This window comes from Panicum hallii, chromosome 8 (genome assembly GCF_002211085.1).
Source record: "Panicum hallii strain FIL2 chromosome 8, PHallii_v3.1, whole genome shotgun sequence".
Classification (NCBI taxonomy): domain Eukaryota; kingdom Viridiplantae; phylum Streptophyta; class Magnoliopsida; order Poales; family Poaceae; genus Panicum; species Panicum hallii.
The window spans coordinates 7,416,053-7,438,909 of record NC_038049.1 but is presented as its reverse complement, the minus strand read 5'-3'; the positions used below and the strand labels follow the sequence as shown (position 1 = coordinate 7,438,909).

At 45.9% G+C, this 22,857-nt stretch overlaps 2 protein-coding genes across 5 annotated transcripts; both read left to right on the top strand.

The window, feature by feature from the left end:
- Positions 1-1,461: 1,461 nt before the first annotated feature.
- On the top strand, positions 1,462-10,156 carry LOC112902065 (disease resistance RPP13-like protein 4). 2 transcript variants are annotated; one of them, XM_025970966.1, is made up of 5 exons: positions 1,462-1,656; positions 3,105-3,203; positions 3,283-4,419; positions 5,389-5,904; positions 8,031-10,156. In XM_025970966.1, exons 3-5 carry the CDS (start codon positions 3,376-3,378, stop codon positions 9,915-9,917), a joined length of 3,447 nt encoding a protein of 1,148 aa, XP_025826751.1. In that variant the 5' UTR covers positions 1,462-1,656; positions 3,105-3,203; positions 3,283-3,375; the 3' UTR covers positions 9,918-10,156. The 2 variants fall into 2 exon arrangements, with proteins under 2 accessions (XP_025826751.1, XP_025826752.1); XM_025970967.1 differs by lacking the exon at positions 3,105-3,203.
- Positions 10,157-10,292: 136 nt separating this feature from the next.
- Positions 10,293-13,512, top strand: LOC112902067 (cysteine-rich receptor-like protein kinase 26). Of its 3 annotated transcripts, none has more exons than XR_003230474.1 (7): positions 10,293-10,839; positions 11,375-11,508; positions 11,607-11,868; positions 12,091-12,322; positions 12,417-12,567; positions 12,725-12,863; positions 13,283-13,444. XR_003230474.1 is itself a non-coding variant. In XM_025970973.1 (7 exons), the coding sequence occupies exons 2-7, from the start codon at positions 11,377-11,379 to the stop codon at positions 13,404-13,406; spliced, it is 1,098 nt and encodes a 365-aa protein (XP_025826758.1). In that variant the 5' UTR covers positions 10,293-10,839; positions 11,375-11,376; the 3' UTR covers positions 13,407-13,512. The 3 variants fall into 3 exon arrangements, 2 of the variants coding, with proteins under 2 accessions (XP_025826758.1, XP_025826760.1); XM_025970973.1 differs by having other exon boundaries at positions 12,667-12,863; positions 13,283-13,512; XM_025970975.1 differs by having other exon boundaries at positions 11,347-11,508; positions 12,667-12,863; positions 13,283-13,512.
- The last annotated feature ends 9,345 nt before the right edge of the window (positions 13,513-22,857 follow it).

The following is a 22,857-nucleotide window of genomic DNA, read 5'->3' as shown; positions in this document are numbered from 1 at the left end:
TATATTCCGACAAAATATCGCACATGCAAATAGCTGTGCTGTTCCACGCCGCTTTGCTAGAGGAACTTATATAGAGAACATGTGAACACATACAAGGGCTTCCCGGCCAATCCCCACCTTTCCAGAAGCTTAAAGGAACAAGTTTTTGGAAGACAAAATCTGTTTAACAAAGGCTGAGGGAGCTATTGGCAGCTTCCGTGGATGCTATTTCATATGAGTAGTGCTACATATACTATATAATCTATCCATTTTAAGGGGCTGTTTGGATGTTTGATCCAGGGACTAATTTTCGGTTCCAGTCATATCGGATGTTTGGATTTCAATTAGAGGACTAAACATGCTCTAACTATAAAACTAATTATATAATTATATAAATAGAGACTAATTCACGAGATAAATTTATTAAGTCTAATTAATCCATCATTAGCATATGTTTACTGTAGCACACCATTATCAAATTATGGAGTAATTAGATTTAATGGATTCATCTCGCGAATTAGTCTCTATTTATGCAATTTGTTTTATAATTAGCCTATATTTAATACTTCTTATTAGTGTCCAAACATCCGATATGACAGGACTAAACTTTAGACCCGAAAAAACAAACGGGCCCTAAATCTAATCCACGGAGGCAGCTTTTGGAGTGGTAAAAAGCCCACCATATTTATAAGCAGCTAGAAAAACCAGATTTTGAAAAGTCAAACAAATAGGAGAAAATATTCGGTGAGAACCACCTTCTGTGTAGAAACGTAAAAATCCATAATGTGTCCAAAAAGTTGAAACAATGCACGTCCATAGTACAGATGTAGTCTGTGTCAAACATTGGGTTGCAAAGTCATTTTGCAAAAATTCATACAAAAATGACAAAATTCAAGTGCACGTTCATGAATTTTTCCTTCTTTGTGCACATGCACATAAAACTTGTCATTTCCTTACTTTTTTTTCCTAGATTGAGTTCGCATCCCAACTTTAACCAAAAAGTATATCTATAGATGCACTATAGATATGCATTGTTTCAAACAAATGAACCAATGAGAGTTGAGAGGGGAGGGGGGAGGGGAGCAGGCTAAAAAGATTCATAGATTAGCTGAATAGCAGGCGACGTGTTGTATTTAGGTGCAATCTTGCGAAAAAAACACACATTTTGGATGGCAAATGTGAGGAGCAAGTTGGACGGGAAAGATCCATTTTTCTCTTTTAAGTATATCTATTTGTTTAGGCGTTAAAATGGCTGGAAACGATTAAGAGTTTCATTACCATTTCCTAATCATAGTATTTTGCTTGGAAACCAAAAAAATGTAAACTATAACACTAACATGTAACACTAATGCACATTATTTTTCCAAAGCTTCTCAATGCGTTATTTACGCTAAGAAACTCACGGTGATACAATCAATTTACCTTAAAGACATAGCACACTTGAAAATTAATATACCATAGCATGATCCTACGCGTATTTCATTCCTCCAAGTCAAGTCAAGTCGTCTCCCTCGCCGCTCACTCTGCCAGCGGCGTCCTCCTCCTGAGGGCGCTCTCGTTTCCTCATCCCCGCCCCCCGCGCGTCCTAGCCAGTGGAGTCCACGACGACGAAGTTCCTGCTGTCCCACCCCACCGACGATGGCATCGTTTCCCACCCTATGTCCGAGCTCAGTCAAGGTCCGTTGCTGCAGTCCTGCTCCCGCTTTCTTTACCACCGATTTCGGGTTGAGATGCTCAAGGATCGGGATTATGGCTCATACATCTCCTCGGGTGATTTAACCATCGGATCCTTGTTTTCTTTGGTGTCCGTGCCCCCTACCAGTTCTTGCAAAACAGACCACTGTCGATGTCAATAACAAAGCCAATTTAGCCTGTGCAGAGTGCATTAGTGGAATTTGCTAATTCGAGTTGCTGTTCAGTATTAGAGCAATTCGGATTTTAGCTTCTCGCGAAGCTTGCGTTCGTCCAGAGCATTTTGAAAGTGGTTTGGTTTGATTTCCCCTAACCTTCCAGTTTGGCATGTGCGAAATGGCCCCTGAACTCGAGCCCCAACCGTTGCTGCATTTGCAGATTGCCATTCGGGTGGCTGCCACAGCAGCTCCTGAAGGGCTCTAGCATGTCCTCTTCCCCCTCCTCTTCGACGCGTGGCAGCCAATCGCGTGCTGGAGGCGGCCAATCGCGTGCCGTCAGGGAAGCAGTAGATGCACGGTAGCTGCTCGACGTAATTTCCCAGTGCTTTGCTTGTTTTCTCGCGCGCCTGCTTGCTTGCGCCTGCCATCCCGATGCTGCCGTCCCAGATGAGGCATCGGCACCTTCCTGCATAGTTGACCGGTACCCCCGCAAGTACACTGCCGGCACTACTCCTCCTGCACTGTCTGCTCCCAGCCTCCCCTGCGATTGGTTTTATTGCTTCATCCTCAATTAAGAATTAAATATGACCAAAATCTTGATTTGGCGCATAATTTTTTGGGCAGGTAGTCAAGTGCCTTCTGTTTACGGCAGTCTTGTTAAATCATTAAGCTAAACTGCTTGCTAAATCAATGACTCCCTCAGTATCAAACCAGGCATATGAGTGTTACGGCTTAGCCCAATTCACAGTCACACTCTATATCCATGTCTGTTTGTAGATATGCAGATAATTTACCGTTGGTTTTTGTAACTAAATGAACGTGAGCCTTCAGAGTTATCCATGTAAATTGTACATGGGCATGTTACATCTACATGTCTCAGAAATTCAGACCTTGGTGTTTATGCCAATTTTGGTACCCCTATAATTAACTTCTTTATCAGTTGGTTGAGTAAATTGAAATCAAAAGAAAAGGCAATTGAGCATAGGGTGCAAATTGAATGTCAACACATTTAATTATGTGTAGATATGGTCTTGGCCATCTCATTCATGGCTGGCCAACAGCAATAAATTAATACAATATGGCTTTTCACTTTGTTTAAGTACTGCGACGTGCAATGAACTACTCCAAGTTATATTGACTTTAGAAACATATTGTTGTGTTGGTGTTTCCTGGGTTGTACTAACTGTGTTGTTCTAAAGCAATAGTTTTGGCCCCAATGGGGCAACATGTCAATCAGTTTGTCGCAACTTGAACTTAATTTTTCTTTTGAAACAGGTTTACTTGATTAGGGTATCAGGGTAGGTGCAGAACCCTTACCAGCTTTCACACTCTTGGTTGACTTGATGGTTCATGTGCTGATACAAAACTTGTGAGGTGCAGCTCATGTCACAAGAATTTGCAATGTTGTCTAACTATGTCCATAGCTGATCATGCCTTTAATGTCCATCCCTAGGCACCAAAATGATGCACAGGTCTGACATTAGCATCAATACTTGGTAGCTGCTACCACACAACAAAGACAAAAGGTGAGACAGAGAGGACATCAATGGCAGAACTAGTGCTTGGGGTAGCCAAGTCGCTGGTGGAGGGGACCCTGACCAAGGCCCAGTTGGCCATTGACGAGGAGTCAAAGCTGCGGCAGAGCGCACAGCGTGACCTGGTGTTCATCGCTGGGGAGTTTCAGATGATGCAGTCCTTCCTCAGGGTCACCACTGAAGAGCAAGTCAGGAACAATGTTGTGAGCATCACATGGGTGATTCAGGTCCGTGACCTTGCCTACGATGTAGAAGACTGCATCGAGTTCGTCATCCACCTGGACACAAAGTCTGACTGGTGGCGCCGCTTGATCCCATCATTCATGCGGCGGGCGCTGCCCCTTGATGTAGCCGTTAACATGATAGATCAGTTGAAGGCAAGAGTCCATGATGTGAGTCAGAGGAACGAGCGCTACAAACTTATCAGTGACCCTGGTCCCAAGCCTGTCATGGAAGCAAGACAATTGGGTATCTCTGGTGCCTCTGGCGTGCTCGTCACAGCAAGGGACACTGCATGGAAGCAACGAGAATGGGAAAACTTCGTCAAGCTGATCACCAAGAAGGACAGCAAGCTACAGGTGATCTCTCTTTGGGCGTCAGAGGACTATCTTGGGAATGCGTCCGTCATCCGGAAAGCCTACAACCACCCAGAAATCCACAGAAAATTCAAATGCCGTGCTTGGGTAAAGGTGCTACATCCTTTCCAACCAAATGAGTTCATCAGGACCTTGCTGGGTCAATTCTATACAAACTCACGTGAAGAACAGCAAGGAGCAATCCTTGGTAATGGTGTACTGACACCAGGGCTGGATGACCATCTGGTTCAGGAGTTCTCAGAGCATGTGGAAAACCAGACATATCTCATTGTCTTGGATGGTGTGTCCACCATCGAAGAGTGGAACACCATTCGACGGTACCTTCCAGACCGTAGCAAAGGGAGTCGTATTGTTGTGGCCACGCAGAATTTTTCGGTCGCAAGCCTCTGCACAGAATATCCATACTTCCAGCAGTTCTCAGCTGATCAGTCATTTTGTGTTTTCTTCAGGGAGAAGGAGGTATTGCCCAGAACATAATAATCAGCCACTTCTGCAAAAAGTTTGCTCTTTAAATTTTATTTTCCTGCTTTGTTTAAGTCATACGGGAGAAACACACCACTTTCTGTTAATAAGGAGGTGAACGCCTCGGATTCGAGGCCGGGCAAGTGCTCTCTTCAGTGGGAGGCACTACCAACCAAGCTAAACTAGGTTGCATTTTCCTGTTGTTTTGGTGTTATTACAGTCTCTATAACAGGCCATTATGCACTGATCTCCCAATCATATGTCAGCCAACAAATATTTTTCTGAAACTACAGATGAAAGAGAACTTTTATGGCGCACAATACGACCATGTACTACTGTCTGAAAAGGACTCGTATGTGAACATCGGACGGTTGAGATTTTTCTATACCACTAAAACATTGATTAGTAGTATGAGGTAGTATAGGTAGTATAAGGGTAATATAGAAAAAATCATTTGACCCCTAATGCAACGGCCTAAAAGTGTTGCAATATGCCAAAAATGGTTGCATTAGACAAAATTCAAAAAATTATAAAAATTATCCTTAATTTATATTAAGTTACTAATGACAATCTTACCCCTTCTAATGGACGGTTGGATCTTTTCTATACTACATACTACCAAGTGGTAGTATTGTGCGCCGTAAAAGAGGCCAGATGAAAAATCTGTCGATTATTTTAACACAAAGTTAAATCTGCTTGGTAGCAAAACTTTTTGTGTACATTACTGCTGTCAATAACATTAAAAGAGTAAATTTGTATGTCCTATGTCCAGGGCTTAAACCTTTTATTTGCAATAGCTAATGTAAATCCTGTTCTGTTTTAAATGTCTCTTGTACAATATGAGGTAAACAGAATACTCAATATCTCCAAACTCTGCAATTGTCTAATTCTTAAATTTGGTAGAAAAATTTTAAAACTTCAATTTATTTGCCAACGCATCTCCTAACTTTGTCTTTTTAATTCCAGGATCCCCTTGTTGGGCGCATGTCCGAAGTAAATCAACTTTCTGCATATATAGCTAAAGCACGTGTGAACGCTTTGCAAGTGATGTCTGTGTGGGGGATAGCTGGTGCTGGGAAATCTGCTCTTGTTAGAACTTTGTACCACAACAAGATGAGTCAGAAAAGCGAATATATAAAGTATATCTGGGTGGATGTATACTACCCATTCAATTTATTGGACTTCTGTAAGAGCCTACTTATGCAATTCCATTCACATTCTCTTGAGACATATGAAGACCCTGTCAAACAGTGTCACGGCCTTCTAAAAGATCACCGATGCCTTCTGGTTATTGATAATCTGCAGTCCACAGAAGAATGGGACTTGATACATGATGCATTGGCATTTAGAACTTCTGGAAGTGCTATTGTTGTTATTACAAATGAAGAAAGAATTGCGTTACATTGTGCAGATAGAAAAGATCTCGTGTTTAACGTCAAGGCTCTGGAAATTGGGGCAGCCATTGATCTCTTCAAGGAGGAGGTGAGTTTACACAAAGACACTGTTGACTACAATAGTTTCTTTACTCCATTGCATCATACAAACTTAAAAGTTACTCATTGGTGCATGATCACTGCTATCCTCTTTACTCTTTACTCCATGAAATTAAGAAATCACATGACTGCGCCCTTGTTCAATTGGAATTAGTGCTTATATTTTTTTATGATACAAGGAGTAAGTCTGTCAGAAATGTCTAGCTTTCAGGAAATATCTGATATTTGGCACTGGGTTGATCCCCAATGTCAGACTGGCAACAACGACAAAAACAACAAAGCAATTTAGTCCCAAGCAAGTTGGGGTAGGCTAGAGATGAAACCAAAAGATCCAACTAAAGGGGATGAAAAGTGTAGAAAAGAGAAAGAAAAATAGTTGGAAGATGAAAGAAAAAGTAAGTTAATGAGATCACTAGCCTAAGTGTAGTAGAGAAAGAAAAATAGTCGGAAGATGAAAGAAAAAGTAAGTTAATGGAGATCACTAGCCTAAGTTATGGTTCTGGTATGTGGATAAAATGAAAATATTGCCATTGATATCTTCTAGTCGGATCCTTCTGCAGCTACATTGTATATATTTGTTAGGCAAGGTTTGTATTCCTGTTAATCTGCCCTGTTAGTCGCACGGTAGGGTTGCGATTCTAATAGAGAATATGCAGTTAGACCTTATTAGTGCTACAGCATAAGGTAGCACAAGAATTTGACATCGCACATAAATAATTGATGGAAACTAACTATTGTCAGTAAATTGCGATTTCTTTTTCCAGCTGATGCGCATCAACAACTAGCAAGTGTCCATTCCGAACATAATAGGCATGCAACAAATCTGTACACTACATATTTCAATTTATCAATTTATATAAAAAGGTGACAAAAGTATGGTTTTCTTTTATGATGATGAAGCAGAAGATTAACTTTAGTCAGGTAGTCACAGTTAGGTTTCACAACTTGTTGCATCAGGTCGTATGACATTTCAATCATCTCAACCCCATTTTGAGGTTAAATTTAAACAGCACTAGGCGCTGTTTGGTCCGGCTGCTGCAATGCGTTTAAGTGAGACACGGAGCACGACACCTGCGCTTCTTGCTGACGCACTTCAGTGTGACATGATTTTTCAACGTCCAGACGCGATCATGAGAGACGTGTTAAGCGACCAAAGCGGCGCTTCCCTGGCATAATGGTAGATTCTCTCTACTTGTGGACAGGAGATCCTGGGTTCAAACCAGCTTACTTGCAGAATTTTATAAGAATTTTGCAAGGGTAAGGCTGTCTAGAAATACCCTTCCCCAATCCCCATCTTTTGTCGGAGCTTTCAGCACTGGGACACCCTTTTTTTTTTTGGAGTGGTTGGATTCCAGCAGAGGGTTCAGCTAAACAGAATATGAGTTTTAGCTATCAGCTGCTTGACACCATATATAGCACTCTGCTGTAGCCCTGCATGTCAATCGAGTTTTTCAGCAATGGCTATGTTTATCTCATGATCTGGCCTCCGGTTTAAGCGTTTATTCTGAAACACTGAATAGGATAAAGTTACTATTAATGGCCTTGTGAATGCAAGAACTTGCATATGACCACTTAGCGTGTCATGTTTGACATAGGCATTTTAATTTTGTTCTTGAATACGTAGCAGGGCTGCACATCATTTCCTCAAGGAGAAGAAGGTTTTAGAAGTCCCACCCCACAAAGAAAAGTTTAAAGAACAGCATTCATCTCCATAAGTTTCTAAAAAATTGCATAAGAAAATTGACGTATCATCATTTTGGCATTTTGACGAATGACTTGATAATTGTATTGGTCAATTAAAATGGTTATGTAAATTCCTATGAAACAATATATATAAGAATTGGTGGTAACTGCTTCCAAAGCAGTGCAGTTTCCACAACATCAAGCATACAAAGTTTCTCATTCTTGTTGCTTTATGGGGCCTACACGAGCTAAAGAAACAACAATTTTGTTCCAAATTATCACCACTGCCAGTAATGTCCTGCTAGCTAATTTCAATTATTTCCCAATATTATGCTGAATTGTAGAGCATGTCCCGTTTTATGTTGAAGACTTTATGTTTCTCAACTTGAAGTAACATCTGAATCTAACGTTATTGCTATTTTCTTTTCATAGATAGAAGGGAGTCAATATCTGCATGCAGGAGATATTGAAAAGGATTTGGTGCTCCAACAACTTATTTCAAAGAGTGGTGGGCTTCCAAAAGTAATCGTTGCTATAGCTGACTACTTGGCCCACATGTTTGACTGGATAAAAAGAGCCAACGCTTTGAATGATCAATTTATAACTACCATGGAGACTAGGCAAGATTTTGCTCGTTTACAAGATCTGTTTGGCTGGATACATTCCTACTTTCGTTCTTGCCCAGATTTCCTGAAGCCTTGTATCTTTTATCTATCCATCTTCCCTAAGTCCAAGATCATTCGGCGGCGGCGTTTGATGATGAGATGGGTTGCAGAGGGTTACTCCAAGGACAAGGAGAGTGATAGCGCGGAGGAGAATGCAGAGGAACTCTTCGCGAAGATCATGGATCTGAGCATGATCCAACCACCAGAGCGGACAATGAGCACAAACGGGAGAATGGTTTGGTGCCAAGTCAGTTCTTTTTTCCACGAGTATATCATCTCAAGACCAAAAGAAGAGAACGTTACCTTTGCGCTGGAGGTCTTTGCACTGAAGGGATGTTGCCGACAAACCACCGGGCGCACAGGACGACACCTTATCATAGAGGAAAGCTGGGAGCGAGACAGGATTGTGTTTGAGAGCATCGACTTGTCTCGGCTACGCTCCCTCACCGTGTTTGGTGACTGGGCATCGTTCTTCATCTCTGAAAGTATGAAAGTGCTTCGGGTGCTGGATCTGGAGAATGCATCAGGTGTGACAGACAAAGACCTCCGGAAGATGCTGAAACTGCTGCGACGCCTCAAGTTCCTTTCACTCAGAGGATGCAGTAAGATCAGCAATCTGCCAAGTTCAGTGGATAACCTAAGGCAGCTTCAAATTCTTGATGTCAGATACACCTCCATAGTCACCATGCCAGCATCCATTACCAAGCTAAAGAAGTTACAGTACATCCGTGCAGGCACTATAATTCCACCAGAGGATCGCAGTTGTCTTCAGCTAGTTGGCGTCAAGGTGCCATCAGGAGTTAAAAAGCTGACTCTATTGCATACACTTGGAATTGTTAGTGTTGGTTCTGCTAGGGGGGAAGACATCCTAAAAGAACTCAGGAATCTCTCCCAATTGCGCAAGCTTGGTGTGTCTGGGATCAGTAAGAAGAATGGCAAGGAGTTCTGTTCTGCCATCTCAGGTCACTCCCATCTAGAATCCTTGTCAGTGTCCCTTAACAAGGATAACCAATATTGTTTGGATGGCATGTCCGCTGGGACCACCAATGAAACTTTTAGGCCTCCAAGGAAACTTCAGAGCCTTAAGCTATATGGGCCAGCAAAACAATTGCCTATGTGGGTCAATCAGCTTTCTAATCTCAGAAAGCTAAATCTGGAGATGGATGTATTATCGAAAGATGACATAGCAGTCCTTGGGGGTCTACAAGAATTATGTGTTCTACGCCTTCGTGTGAACCCAGATCATGATGGTGAGGTCAAATTCTGTGTCATGAAGGCTGGGGTAGAGGAGCGCTGTTATAAGGAGATAAAAGTCCTTGAGATTGCTAGCAGATCGAAGTTAAATTTAATTATTGGAGCAGAAGCAATGGAAAATCTCGAGCTGCTCAAGGCTGGCTGTTGCAGTACTGAATCGCCGCCACAGTTTGGTGCGCTAAAGCATCTCAAGAAACTGAAAGAAGTCCAGGTTATTGGCTACCATGATGAAGAACAGAAGAAAAATTTGGAGAACCAATTTGCGGACCATCCAAGCAAACCTGCTTTGACATTAAGGGAAGTCAATCCATTGTCGCAGGCTTCAACTGCAGGAAACAACGAGCGATGTTCATTTCCCTTTAGCCCTACATCATCATCCAGTCCGGCAATACGACCATGATGCCCATGAGTACTGAAACATGAGCCTCCTTTTCCTGTCATATATTATTTGAGTACTTAAAAATGGTGCTTGTAATAATTCTGTCAGGTTTGAGAACCCGCATGTTCTGGATGTTTTTGGCGACTAGTAATCAGTCGGTTTTGAGAGTTGAGATGCATGTAATTTCCAGCCACATTCTTATTTATCATGGTATTTTTAATGGAAAAATAGCAAAATGAAACCTCAAGAGTTGGAGGGTTCTAAAACCATCTGCAACTTTATGTGGTTTTATTATTTATCTTGTTCATCACGGCAGCCTGGACATCGGACTAAACATGTTGCTGCCCGTTCTCTGCTTTACTACATCGAGCATGGCCTGTCGCCAACTGATCCCCTTGTTTCTTAGACTGAGGGACTAGCCTACTTAGTTACGAGTAAAACAGATAACACAGTGCCTCCAAGGAATTTAGTTTACAGATTACACAAACTGATACAGTTTAAAGAATGCAGAGAGCTTACGGACTCCAACCTGACAGGCATATGCTCATATCTTGGTCATGACTTATGAGGAAAACAGAGGGTCATGTATCTGAAGGCGGCCGCAATTTCGATGAAACTTCACCTGTAATTCACAATGCAAAATGCTGCATGAGTAATTTCTCTCTATCATCTCAATAGCCTACATTCTAATGGAAAAAATTCTCGAGCTGTGAAAAGAAAATTCCTGATGGCAACACGTTTGGGCATTGACTTGTCAGATTGACCCGCGTCCTACCTACCTCAGCTCGACCCAGGCTGGGCCGCGTTGAAGAGACGCGTTTCCCCACGATTCATTGAGAGACTTGAAGTCAAGTCAACCTCAGCTTCAGCCTATCAGCTATATACACCCAAGATTTGTTCGTCTCTCCCAGCCGACCCTGCTTCCTCCAGCTGTTACTTTCAGGTCAGTCTGCTCGGAGCATTACTCCATTTCTCATTTTCCCTAATCAATGAGACCTAGTTTAGCTAGGTTGTTGAGGAAAAGCCAGATTTTCTTAATTAACCAAGCGATGTAGGATTTTATTTCGTTTTCCCTAAAAACGAGGTCTTTGATCTATGGTTTGCCACACCTTATCAATATAATTCCAGTGGGAATGCTCTCCCCCAGTGACCGTTAAAAAAAACTCCATTTCTCATTGTTTTTCCAATACTTTTTGGTAGAAATGGTGCTGCTTTCCCAACTTTTCATACAAGGAAAAACTAGTATAGATTGATGCCTTAAAGGATATTATCATTGGCGGTGTATGTCAGCGGAAAGCTTGGGATCTTGTTCAAATTTTAACTAAATACTATACAGTCCAACTAAATATTGCACGGTCCAATATTCTTTCTTGTATAAGTTGTTTAAGTATTGTGTCATATTTCCATGAATTAGGTGTTTTTACTGCTCATAAGTTGTGACTTGCTGTAGCTCACCTCGCCACTATCTAAATTGTCAGAGATGACCACCGACACCAGCACTCTTCTAAGTACATTGCCGAAAAATATACCAGCAAGCTTTCTCAAGCAAATCACAGATGGTTTCTCTCCTGAGCGAGAACTTGGTAAAGGTGCATTTGGAACAGTCTACAAGGTATATATGGTTATGCCTGAATCTTTGTGTGCCTTCTCAAAACTTGATTTAAGCGTGCAAATATGTACTATATGAATAATTCATGAGACTTGGCACAGGGAATTCTGGAGGATGGGGAAGTGATTGCTGTCAAGAAGCTTGAGGAAAACCCTCCTATGGGACATGAGAAAACATTTAGCAATGAGGTCGGAAATCTTATGGCAGTCCAGCATGGAAATATAGTGAAGTTGGTTGGCTTCTGCCATGAATCACAGAAGAAGTTGGTGCCGCACAATGGAAGATACATAATTGTAGATATAACTGAAGTTTTACTCTGCTATGAGTATCTACCTAAGGGAAGCCTTGACAAGTATCTATTTGGTACGTGATGCAATATTGGACGACAATGGGCACTATTTAATTCCTTTATTGTTTGCATTCTATTGAGTTTTGAGCTAAAACTAGCTATAAGATGCTATTTTGAGACAAGATGAGTTATTACGGATCATATTATCAACTGAAAAGATTCAAAATGAGTTAGTATAATGGGAAGTTTGTTTCTGCTAATTAGAATACTTATTCGTTTTTTTTTTACTTCTTCAGCTGAATCTAATAGAATTGACTGGGACACACGGTTTAAAATAGTTAAAGGAATCTGCAAAGGTTTACATTTCCTACATAAGGAAATGGATGGCCCTGTTGTTCATATGGATCTTAAGCCTGAAAATATTTTGTTGGATGATAACATGGTCCCCAAAATTGCGGACTTTGGACTTTCAAGGCTATTCGGTCAAGAGCAGACCCGGATGCACACTCAAAATGTTGTGGGATCATTGTAAGTGAAAATAAGTTGTGAAATACTATTTTCTTGATTTGTAAGTTACATTTTCACCATTAGTCAATCTAATGTTTTAATGAACTCCATGCAGAGGATACATGGCTCCAGAGTATTTATATAGAGGTGAAATCTCTGCCCAGTCAGACATATATAGTTTAGGTCTCCTAATCATTCAGATCAGCACCGGAGAAAAGAATATACCCGATGCTGAAGACAACTGTGGAAAGAAATTTATTGAGAAAGTAAGATCATGTTACTTGCTATTTTTTGAAGATCCAACAGACTAGGTTAGACTTACTTTGTATGCAAAATATAACAGGATGAGCACACTAATTCTGTAGGTACGCAAAAACTGGACAGATCGCCACATAACATCCATGTATGCATCGTTCGATGCAGATCGCCTTCAGCAAATTGAAATGTGTGTTGAAATTGGGCTACAATGTGTGGAACATGAACGCGAGAAGAGACCACCAATAGTGGATATTGTAGACAAGCTCAATGGAAGCACTCAGTCTAAATGGTGCATGCATGAGAGGTATGCACACTTGGAATAGAAAATCCCTTTTGATCAGATTCTTGCACACAAGAAAGTCTGCCCACTTTTGGAAAGCTAAGGCCAAAATGGTTTGCATTTTCTCTGGGGACCTGGTATTTTAAATAGAATTTGCTGGTCGGCTTTCTTAGTTGTTATAACTGGAAATTTGGTGATGCTTTGCGCAATCACCTTCTAACTTTCGGGTCCAATTAGTAGATATCATAAAAACAGAGGAACACATCATTTGCATTATTAATTGTTTAAGTAATCTAAGTTCTGTATGTTTACAAAGGATTGGGTTTTTCTTCTCATGTGTTGCAAAAAAATTACAATTAAGATATTTGTTTTAGTAAGTCCTATTTTTCTTGCCTTCGATTCATCATTTCTGTCCGTACTAACGCACCCTATGAAAATTTCAGGTCTCTCAATCCCAACAAGTTTTCAATAATTTGGTCTCCAGAGGACCACAGATCTGCATCAAAGATGGATAAAGCATGTTCGATTATTAATAGAGGACCTGAAATGTATTCAGGAATAAGATAATTTCTGATATCATGTCGTTATGAGAACTATCAAATTTTATTCTTTCCATTGACAGGACAACTTCTTCTCTAAATATCTTTTCTTTGAACAATTCTTAACTTTTAGAGAAAGAAAATGTTTCCGACCTCTGCAATCCTACACAGCCAATTTTTACAATAGTCTCAGCTTGAAAGCTGATAAATAATAATAAGAAAAAGTCTTCACAAACAAAGGAAATAATCAAAAAGTAAAATCTATTGTTGCTTCTTCATCCTTTTTTGACAAAAATATCCAAAACAATGACCTCCAACGGTTTGTTTGCCGAACGGACAGTTACCCTTGATTCCTCATATTGCAATAGGAACCAGAACCACAACCAATATTCTCTCTTGAAAATAGCCAGCATAAAAGAGGTAATTTGTTTTTTTCAAAAATATTCATAATGTGTACACCAATAGCCCACGTAAGAACAGCAACCCCTATGAAAATCAAGTCTTTCTTTTCTTCTTATACTATTAACCAGTTACCAAGCATATGAGCTATTGACCTAGATGGAGTTAACCCAGAAACAGTCTTAGCTTGGTGGTTGTCACAGCCGGTTTCAAGGACAAAATCAAATGCAAAACTATATAACTATATGTATATCAGGATCAAGTTTCATACATACATTGACTTCGTCAGTGAATAATCAGTAACAGTATCACAAAAAGAGAACTAAAAGACTATAAAGATTATCAGAGTTATATAAATTATCCTGAAAACAAAGGCTTCAAACTTCACAGACAGTCGACCGGTGGTTGCGTAGGCGTAGAACTCAGCATCATCTTCAAGAGATTTCACATCAATTTTCTATTCTGAGCAGCAATTATAACAAGCGTGAGTACACTTATGGTTGGTACTCAGCAAATGTTGGGAATTATATGATATGAAGACAAAAATAAGAAAAAGTAGACTGGCTTACTGCGATAAGCAATTTTAGTTGGTTATATTTTATTAACATGGAGGTATAAGTACATACCAAACCCACATTAAAAGAAACAGAAAAGATATAACAGAAGCATAACCACGACCATAGACATGGTCCATGATTTATTTCATCTTCAAGTTTATTAATCGTATGAGGGTCCAAGTCGCTCCTAACCGTGAGCACGACTGATATATCAGTTTTTACTCTCCAGATGTTGTACACTTTACCCACAGTTCATGTCTCCCAACATGCCCGAGGTAGCTAGTCTCTTAAACACTTCCAAGGTGAGTGGTAAGGGATTCACTGTCGGTGTTTAACCTCCAAACCCACCGAGGGATACCCCCGAGGTGGTAGATTGTAGGTGGAGTGTTGCCGAGATCAGGAACTTGAAGGTGCAAGGAACACAAAATTTTAGACAGGTTCGGGCGCAGTATGTGTAATATCCTACGTCCTGTGTGGTAATTTTTATTGCCTTAGATGTTGATATGCATGAGGCACGAGTTGTGTGTAACATCCCAGATTTTTCCAAAATGTTATAAGATGCAAAAATTATGAATTTCAAAAACTTTTTGTGCAAGTGTTAAAATATAGGGATAATATACAGATACCTTTCTTGTATCCCAAATTCCTAGCAAAATAAAACCTAATATAAGTAAAAGACTAATTTGTTAGTGTGAATTAATTTGGAGTTATTCGAGTTTCTCCGAATCTGCTTGTTTGAATTTGTTTGGTTTGGATTGGATTTTGTTTTTGGACTGATTGAAATTGGTTGGAATTCAATTCAAAGTGTGCCCTTCGAATTCGAATTCAAAAGTTAACCTAACCCTAACCCGAAATCAGCGCGACCCGCTACCCTAGGTCCTAACCCAAAACCTGAACCAAACCCTAACCCACCGAACCTAAACTCTGTCAGCCCAATTGGCCGAGCTCGGCCTGCTAACCCACCAGCGAGCTAGCCACCCGGGCTGAGCCAGCACAACCCACGAACTGGCCCATCTCGCGCGGCTCAACACCGCCTCCGCCTCACATCCCCTTCGTCGCCCTCACCGAGCCACTGACGAGTGGACCCCCGCTCGTCCGCCCGCTCTATTCCCCTTTCCCCTTCCTCCCGATGCCGCGCTGCCCCGCTCCACCCCGCGCCAGCGCTATTCCACGCTCGGCCGACGTGCCCACGCATGTCAGGCCTTATCGGCCTCTCCTGTCCGCGCCGCGCTGCCCCGCTCCTGCGCCGCACGTGCTAGCTGCCAAAGCAGCAAGACCGCCTGGCCGCACCCCAATGCCCCGCCAGCCGCCACGTGTCCTTACGGCTAACCACTCGCCGGATTGTCAAGTCTGCATGGCTTCCCTTCGCAACGCGGAGGACGACCAGCTAGACCCCCAGTACGACAACAAGCAACTCGCGGACATCTCAGCCGATGAGCCCACAGCTGATGCTCCCCAGGATGAAGATGAGAAGCACCGAAGGATCTGGCAGGTAAAGAACGCCAAGCGTGCCCAACGCAGGCACAACGCGCAGAATCGTGCATGCGAACCAAGGGATCTAAACAATGCTTTTGCAGTAGTCGCGAATCGAGAGTACCATACACCGATTGGCGCCATCGCAGAAGCAGCCCTCTTAGCTCAACAACTCCCACCCAATCCTCAGATACAAAGGCTGCAGTATCTGACCCAGCGCGCGCTCGTGCAACTCGATGGTCAACATCCAGCGTCTTCCACTCGGATTCCACCCTCGAGGTCTGAGCGCCATGGCGAAACCGCGCCGGTCAGTCGCACCCTCGGAGGAGGTCCTGGAAGCTGAGGAACAATAACCGCCAGCGTAACAACGGCCACCCGTCCACGTGTGGCAACAATGAACAAGAGGTGCAACAACCCACTCACAACCAGCGTGGTGCAAGGCATCAAGGCCAAGATCTACTTGAGGCCAACCTTCACGATGCCCCCACGATCGACCTCAGGCGGAAGATCAATGAAGGCCGCGACGCGCGGTGTGTTATTGAAGCAAGGCGAAGGGAACCCATCGGCGGGCACCACGACGATGACAACAGCGACCGCTTCCCCGCCTTCACCTCAAACATCACCAACAAGTCCTACCCAAACGACTTCAAACCAGTCAGAATCCCCAAGTACGACAGTAAGCAGGACTCGTGCCAGTGGATTCGATGCTATTCCGTTGCGATTGAAGTTTCAGGGGGATCCAACTCCACAAAAGCTATCTACTTCCCGGTGGCTCTAGAGTCCGCACCCCTCACGTGGCTAGAAAGCGTCAAGCCAAACTCCATCAACTCGTGGGAGGACATCAAATGGTCCTTCGTCAACAACTTCCAAGGATCCATGATCAGAGCGGGTACTCGCCACGATCTATCCCAGGTGAAGCAAGAGATGAACGAGACCCTGAGGTCCTACACCCGGTGTTTCTTCGAGACACACCCCACCATCACCAACATCATCGACGAAGACGTCATCCGCTGCTTTCAGAACGGGCTCTTCTCGTAGCACACGTACCACGACATCGGGCGCAACCGCCCGACTACTGCCATGGAGCTGTGTGACATGATGGCACGGTGGGCTGACCAGGAGGACGAGAAGAACGACCGCTTCACCAAGTGCAACCACGACAAGCACGGCAACGGCAACGGCCACTTTGACAAAAGCCAGCGGAACCACTTGAGAAAAACCCGAAAGTGCAAGCCAGACCAAGAAGTCTCGGCCGTTGAGTGCAATCCGTGCAGCAAGAGTCGGGGAACAACCACTCGCCATACGAGCAAGTCATGCACAAACAGTGCTCGATACGCTCGAAGTCACGACACACGCTCTTCGAGTGCGTCACCATCCATAAGACACTCAATGCACCACCCCTCCCTTAAGGAGGAAAGAGAAAGGACCAGGAGGATGACGAAGGAGGTGACAAGTCGGGGGCTCAAGACTTCCAGGGTCCGAAGAACGTCATTAATGTCATATTTGGCGGAGATGGTGGATTCCCCTCCAAGCCCGCGTAGAAGTTGGCCCTGTGCGAAATACTCTCTATGGAGCCGGCTACGACAAGGCCTCTGAGATACAGCGAGGTCCCGATCTTATTTTCCAGGGATGATGAATGGACCAACTTCTCCGAGCTGGGAAAATTCTCGCTCGTCCTAGACCTTGTTGTGGCAGGCTCACAGGTAACCCGAGTACTCATCAACGGCGGGAGCGGCCTCAACCTATTTTTCGCGTGTACTTTGAAGAAGATGGGACTGGACATCTCCAAGATGCTCACCCCCAGCAAAGTTCCCTTCTACGGCATTGTCCAGTGTAACGAGGCTACACCACTCGGGTTAGTGGTCCTGCCAGTCACCTTTGGGACGAATAACAACTACCGCACCGAGTACATCAAGTTCGAGGTGGCAGATTTCGACTCGTCATATCACGCCATCCTTAGCTGTGACGTCCCGAAAATTTCGAATTTAAATAACGCGTTAAGGTGCCCTGACCGAAAACTTTATCCGTCGTAAAACCCTGACTCCCTCCGTTTCACCGCCACACGCACGCTGTCACATTCCCTGCCCTGTGCCGCACAGCGCGCGGCTTTCCCACGCGCACCGCCTCGACTCTCGCCACCGCGTCTCGATGACCGCGCGACCGCTTTCCGCGATTAACGCCGACGCTCCTCGTGCCGCGCGCCAATCCCGCGCGCGTGGCCGACCGGCCGCGGTCGCCGCCGCGACCGGCGCCGACGCGTTCCCCCCCTCTCTCTCTCCTTCTCTCCTTTCTCTTTTCCCCCTCTTCCATTTCTTTTCTCCCTTTCTCTCTTTTCTCTTTCTTTTTCTCTCTTTTTCTTTTCTCTTTCTTTTTCTCTCTTTCCTCCCTTCTCTCTTTTCCCTCTCCTTCCCTCTCCCTCTCCCCTTCCCGGTCTCCCCTGCCGTGCGCCCGCACGCCGCCCAGGCCGAGCGCCGCACTGCCCCGGCCGTGCTGCGCACGCACGCCCACCCCGCGTGCTCCGCGTGCCCGCGTGCCGCGCTGACCGCCGCGCCGCGCCATCCGTCGCCGCGCCCTCGCCCTGGCCCGCGCCGTGCCGCGCCACGCGCGCACGCATGCACGGACGACGCGCCGCCCGCCGCTGCTGTGCCGCGCGCGCTGCACAGCGTCGCCCCCACGCGCCCGCACGCGTCCCGTCGCCCCGGCCTCGCCGCCTGCGCCGCCGCTCGGCGACACGGACACCGCGACACGGCCGCCATTAAGGCGCTCCGCGCCGCCCGCCGGCCTCCCCACCGGCCACCGCCACCCGCCGCCCTTGAGGGCCTATAAATAGGCCCTCACCCCGCCCCTCTTTCCCCACGCCCTCCTCTGCTCCCGCCGGCCACCTCCCTCGCCTCCAACGCCGCCGCCGCGCCTCGCACGGCCGCCGCCCGCCGCCCACCGTGGGGGCGCTCCCTCGCTCCACCTCGGCCCGAGGTAGGGACGGGGATGGGATCCCCTCCTTCCCCTCTCCCTCCTCCCCTCGGTCCCGAGCTGCCCCAGGCCCCGGCCGGCCGGATCGGCCGCCGCCGGCGCTCCTCCCCCACCCCTCCCCTGTTCTGTACGAGGGGGAGGAGGAAGAAGGGGCGTTTTGCCCTTAGGCCCCTCTCTTCCCTTCTATTTGTTTAGGGACCCCTCCACCCCTTTACAATATTGCAAAATGAGCCCCCTCTCCTTGCTATTTCCAAAACTAGACCCCCCCATGATATAAGTCAATTTCAAGTAGATCCCTCGCACTTTTTGTTGTACCTCTTATGTTTCTAAGATTTACAAATAGACCCTTCTGTTTTTAGAAAGTTTACGAACAAGCCCCTAGACCCCCGTTTAATCCCTGAAACCGTCTTTGACTCGTCATTTTATGTGCGAAACGACCTCCGATCGACCCGAAACTTTACCACTCCGCTTCTAGCATAGTTTTAGCTATGCCATTAAGAAACCACCCAAAGATATTGCCCCTAACTCCGTAACCAAATTATTTCCGATTCAAGCCTATCGGTAAAAGCTTTTAGTTCTTTCGCTTGATTGTGTGTCTGTTTGTTTGCGTCGTAGGACACGGAGTGAACGACGAGGTTCCCGACCGCGACCAAGCGACTGAGGACCAGTTCTGCGACCCCGAGCCCGAGGGACAGTGCTACGACCAGGACTTCCCGCAAGGGTTTGACGATGGCAAGTTCAATTCCGCCCTTTGATGCATGTTTCTGTCCTAATTTTTATAAACACAACCCAGTGGCCTGTTTTATAAAGTTGCATGGTTTTGCGTGCCGTAACCATGGTAGGATAGCCACCCTTGTTGTGACAACCATACTTTGACTGCCTGATTTATAAAGAAAATGCGTGTGTGTGGGAAGGGATAAAGTGTGGTTTTGAAAAGCGAGTTAGATAAGATGGATGGCATTTCTGTGTGAATTGCCGATGGTGTGCTCGTACCTGTGTGGTTGAGCGTGGATGGGAGATATCCATCTTGTCACCCCTAAGGACCGAGTTGATGTGACATCTCACCTAGCTTCTCGTAGTGCGAACCACTTGACCGTTGTATGGGCAACGGCTTGGCTCAACCCCACTAGTTAGTCTGATAGCCATCAGGAGAGCTGGGAGCAACGGGTGATCAAGGAGACGGGATAAGCTCTGTGTGACTTATGCCCCGGTTAAACCTCGGTGTTAGGTCGAATGACCCCTTGATAGATCCCGTGATGGCTAGTCAGGTCTAGCTACGGTGGGTAAGGGCTTCGATGGGATCTGCACCGGCACTCAGGTGTTCGTGCTGTGGTACCCCACCTGTGGGTAAAGTTGCACACCTCTGCAGAGTTAAAAATCTATTCGAATAGCCGTGCCCACGGTATTGGGCAGGTTACGGTGTGGTCACATAACTAGTGTTTATCTTGGGAATGGATGGGCTAGTGTGAGTTGTTTGGAAAAGTGTCCGGCAGTTGTGCCGTGTGCTACGGCGGACGGGGAGTCCGGTAGCAGTTTAAAACTGGGATCCTGTGTGGATCAACATCGTGTGCTTCTTGGTATTGGAAAAACTTGTTTTGAAAAGTGTTTTCAAAATGAACCCTTGCATATAACTGAGTTTTCCGCAAATAAACCCTAACCGTATCCTTGGATTGCCCTTTGCATTAATTCCTGTATTACCCCCCCCTCCGTGGGTGTGATTGGACTTGCTGAGTACGTTTGTACTCACCCCATTCCTATTTTTACAGTGGAAGACCCAGACTACGTCCCCGAAGACAACGAGTAGGGTTTCGTCCTGCACCCAGTCTTGCCTGTGGTTGAGGCCACCGTTGGATTCCGCATGGCGCAAGACTCTGATGATCCTTTGTTCGTCGCTAGTGTAGTTGTGTGGGTTCTGGTTGTAATCCTCGCGATAGTGGCGCTTCACTGCCCATTACCGCGTAGAGTTGTACGGCGATGTACCATCTGATGTAATAAAAGTGTTATCAGCCTCCTGGGACTGATAATTCAACACTTTTAAGTCTTCCCTGATGGGGGGGACGCTTCAGGTGGTATCAGAGCCGTAGGCTGGCCGTAGGACGTGACCCTAGGAGCGAGACCCTTTTTAAACCCTAGGACTTGTTCTAGCTTAGATATCTTTTTGCACGCACACTTACCCCTGGTTTTTACCCTGTTCCAGATGGCTGACAATGGATGGGTCAACGGAATCTGCTACGCAGAGCCCGGCCTCCCCAAGTTACTATTGCTCAGCCTGGAACGCATTGGGGTCATGGAACCACCGGAGTATGCCTACCGTGAGTACATCGCCGGAGGCACCCTTCGGTGCGACATAATGGTTTTTGTGGAGAAAAGCACCCGCTACTCTGATGTGGACCCTTGGTTCATCTCCACCACTGGCTTTCGCTTCCCCGACACCTATCGAAAAGCCGCCCGCAAAGCCCTGCGACGGCTGCGTGTGCTCTACAGGCACCATCTTCAGCGGACTCCTATGGGATTTTTCCCACCCGCTGAGGGACGAGGACGCACTTGGATTGCCCGAATGAGGGGCCTTGGACGAGAAGAAGAGGATCTCGAAGATACGGTTTCCCACCTGTCCATCTACCTCACTGGCTTGGATGCACTCTACCGCGAACAGGCAGCACAACTGAAGCAGCTAATCCATGGGGTTGAAAAGTTAACCCAGGAGCTGGAGGAACAACGGACAAGAGCCGCAAGCGCCGAGTATTCCTTAGCTGCCCTCCAAGCCCAAATGCAAGAATACGAGAACCGCAACGGGATAGGTGGATGGATCGAAGAAGAAGAAGAAGAACCCATGGAAACCCATTGGGACAAGGGTACTCAGACCGAAAACGAGATGGATCGGTTCCTTCCAATAAAGAAGCGCCCTATCAGGACCGAGGAAGAATCTCCATGATAGGATTAGCACCCCTAGCAAAAACCCTACCCGAATGACCACGTATCCATGAAAGTTGTACCACCCTTGTTGTAATAATAAATATCATCTACTCCCGTTGCACCTATACCAGATTGTTCACCCTGTTTCTGTTTCAGATGGCTGAGGAAGGATGGACCCAGGGCGATTGCCAAGCTGCACCTGGATTCCCCAGCCTCTTGATCAACACCCTCGAAGACCTTGGCGTTACGGAGCGCCCAAGGTACTACAGCCGAGAGTACGAGCACCATGGTACCCTCCGCTGCAGGGTGATCCTGGTCATCGCCAGGAGCAACCGCTACCCCGACATCCAGCCCTGGCGCGCGACCGCCACAGGGTTTAGACACCAAGACACCTACCCCTTGGCCATCAGAAAAGCACTCCGCTACTTGTGCCGGATTTTTGAAGAACACCTCGCCCCTACACCAGCGAAGTTCTTCCCGCCGGCCATCAGAACCCCAGTCTGGGAAGCACGCATGAGAAACCTGGAGCGACGTCGCCATGAAGAAGGCCCCCTGTACCAAGTGGCTACTTACCTAGCCGCCCTGGACCAACTCTTTGATGAGCAAGCCAACCTTCTAAGGGAGCAGACCCATCGGGCCGAGCAAGCGGAGCTCGCAGTGAGATTACAGCAGATCCGAGCCGCCCACGCCGAGGCAAGAGCCGCAGCCGCGGTCAGTTGTGAAGCAGTCGCCCAAGAGAGCCTCAGGCAAGCCCGAGATCGGCGCATGCAAGATTGGACCCAAAGCGGAACACCAGTCCCGGCGATAGGGGAAGACCATGTTTTACTCGGGACACCCGTCATAGGATGGGGGACACTCTTCAGAAACACACAAGTCCCACCCGAGAACCCTGAAAGTTCCGCTGCTGCCGCTAAAGAAAATGCGGCGGCGCAACCCTCGACCGATGGAAATCCAGAGGATGGCGACCAAGGATCACTCACGCTTTCCGTCCCAGAGGAAGGCCTGCCTCGCAAGTAGAATGACCGATGCCACCCTAGCGGTGTACACCCCAGCCCCTTTTGTTTAAATCGTGCCCTCGGGCATGACCCTGGACGAGTAGTGCGAGACCTAGCCCTACCCCAAGCTGTACCCCCTTTCCGCAGTAATAAAGTGTTTGTGCCTGTTGTT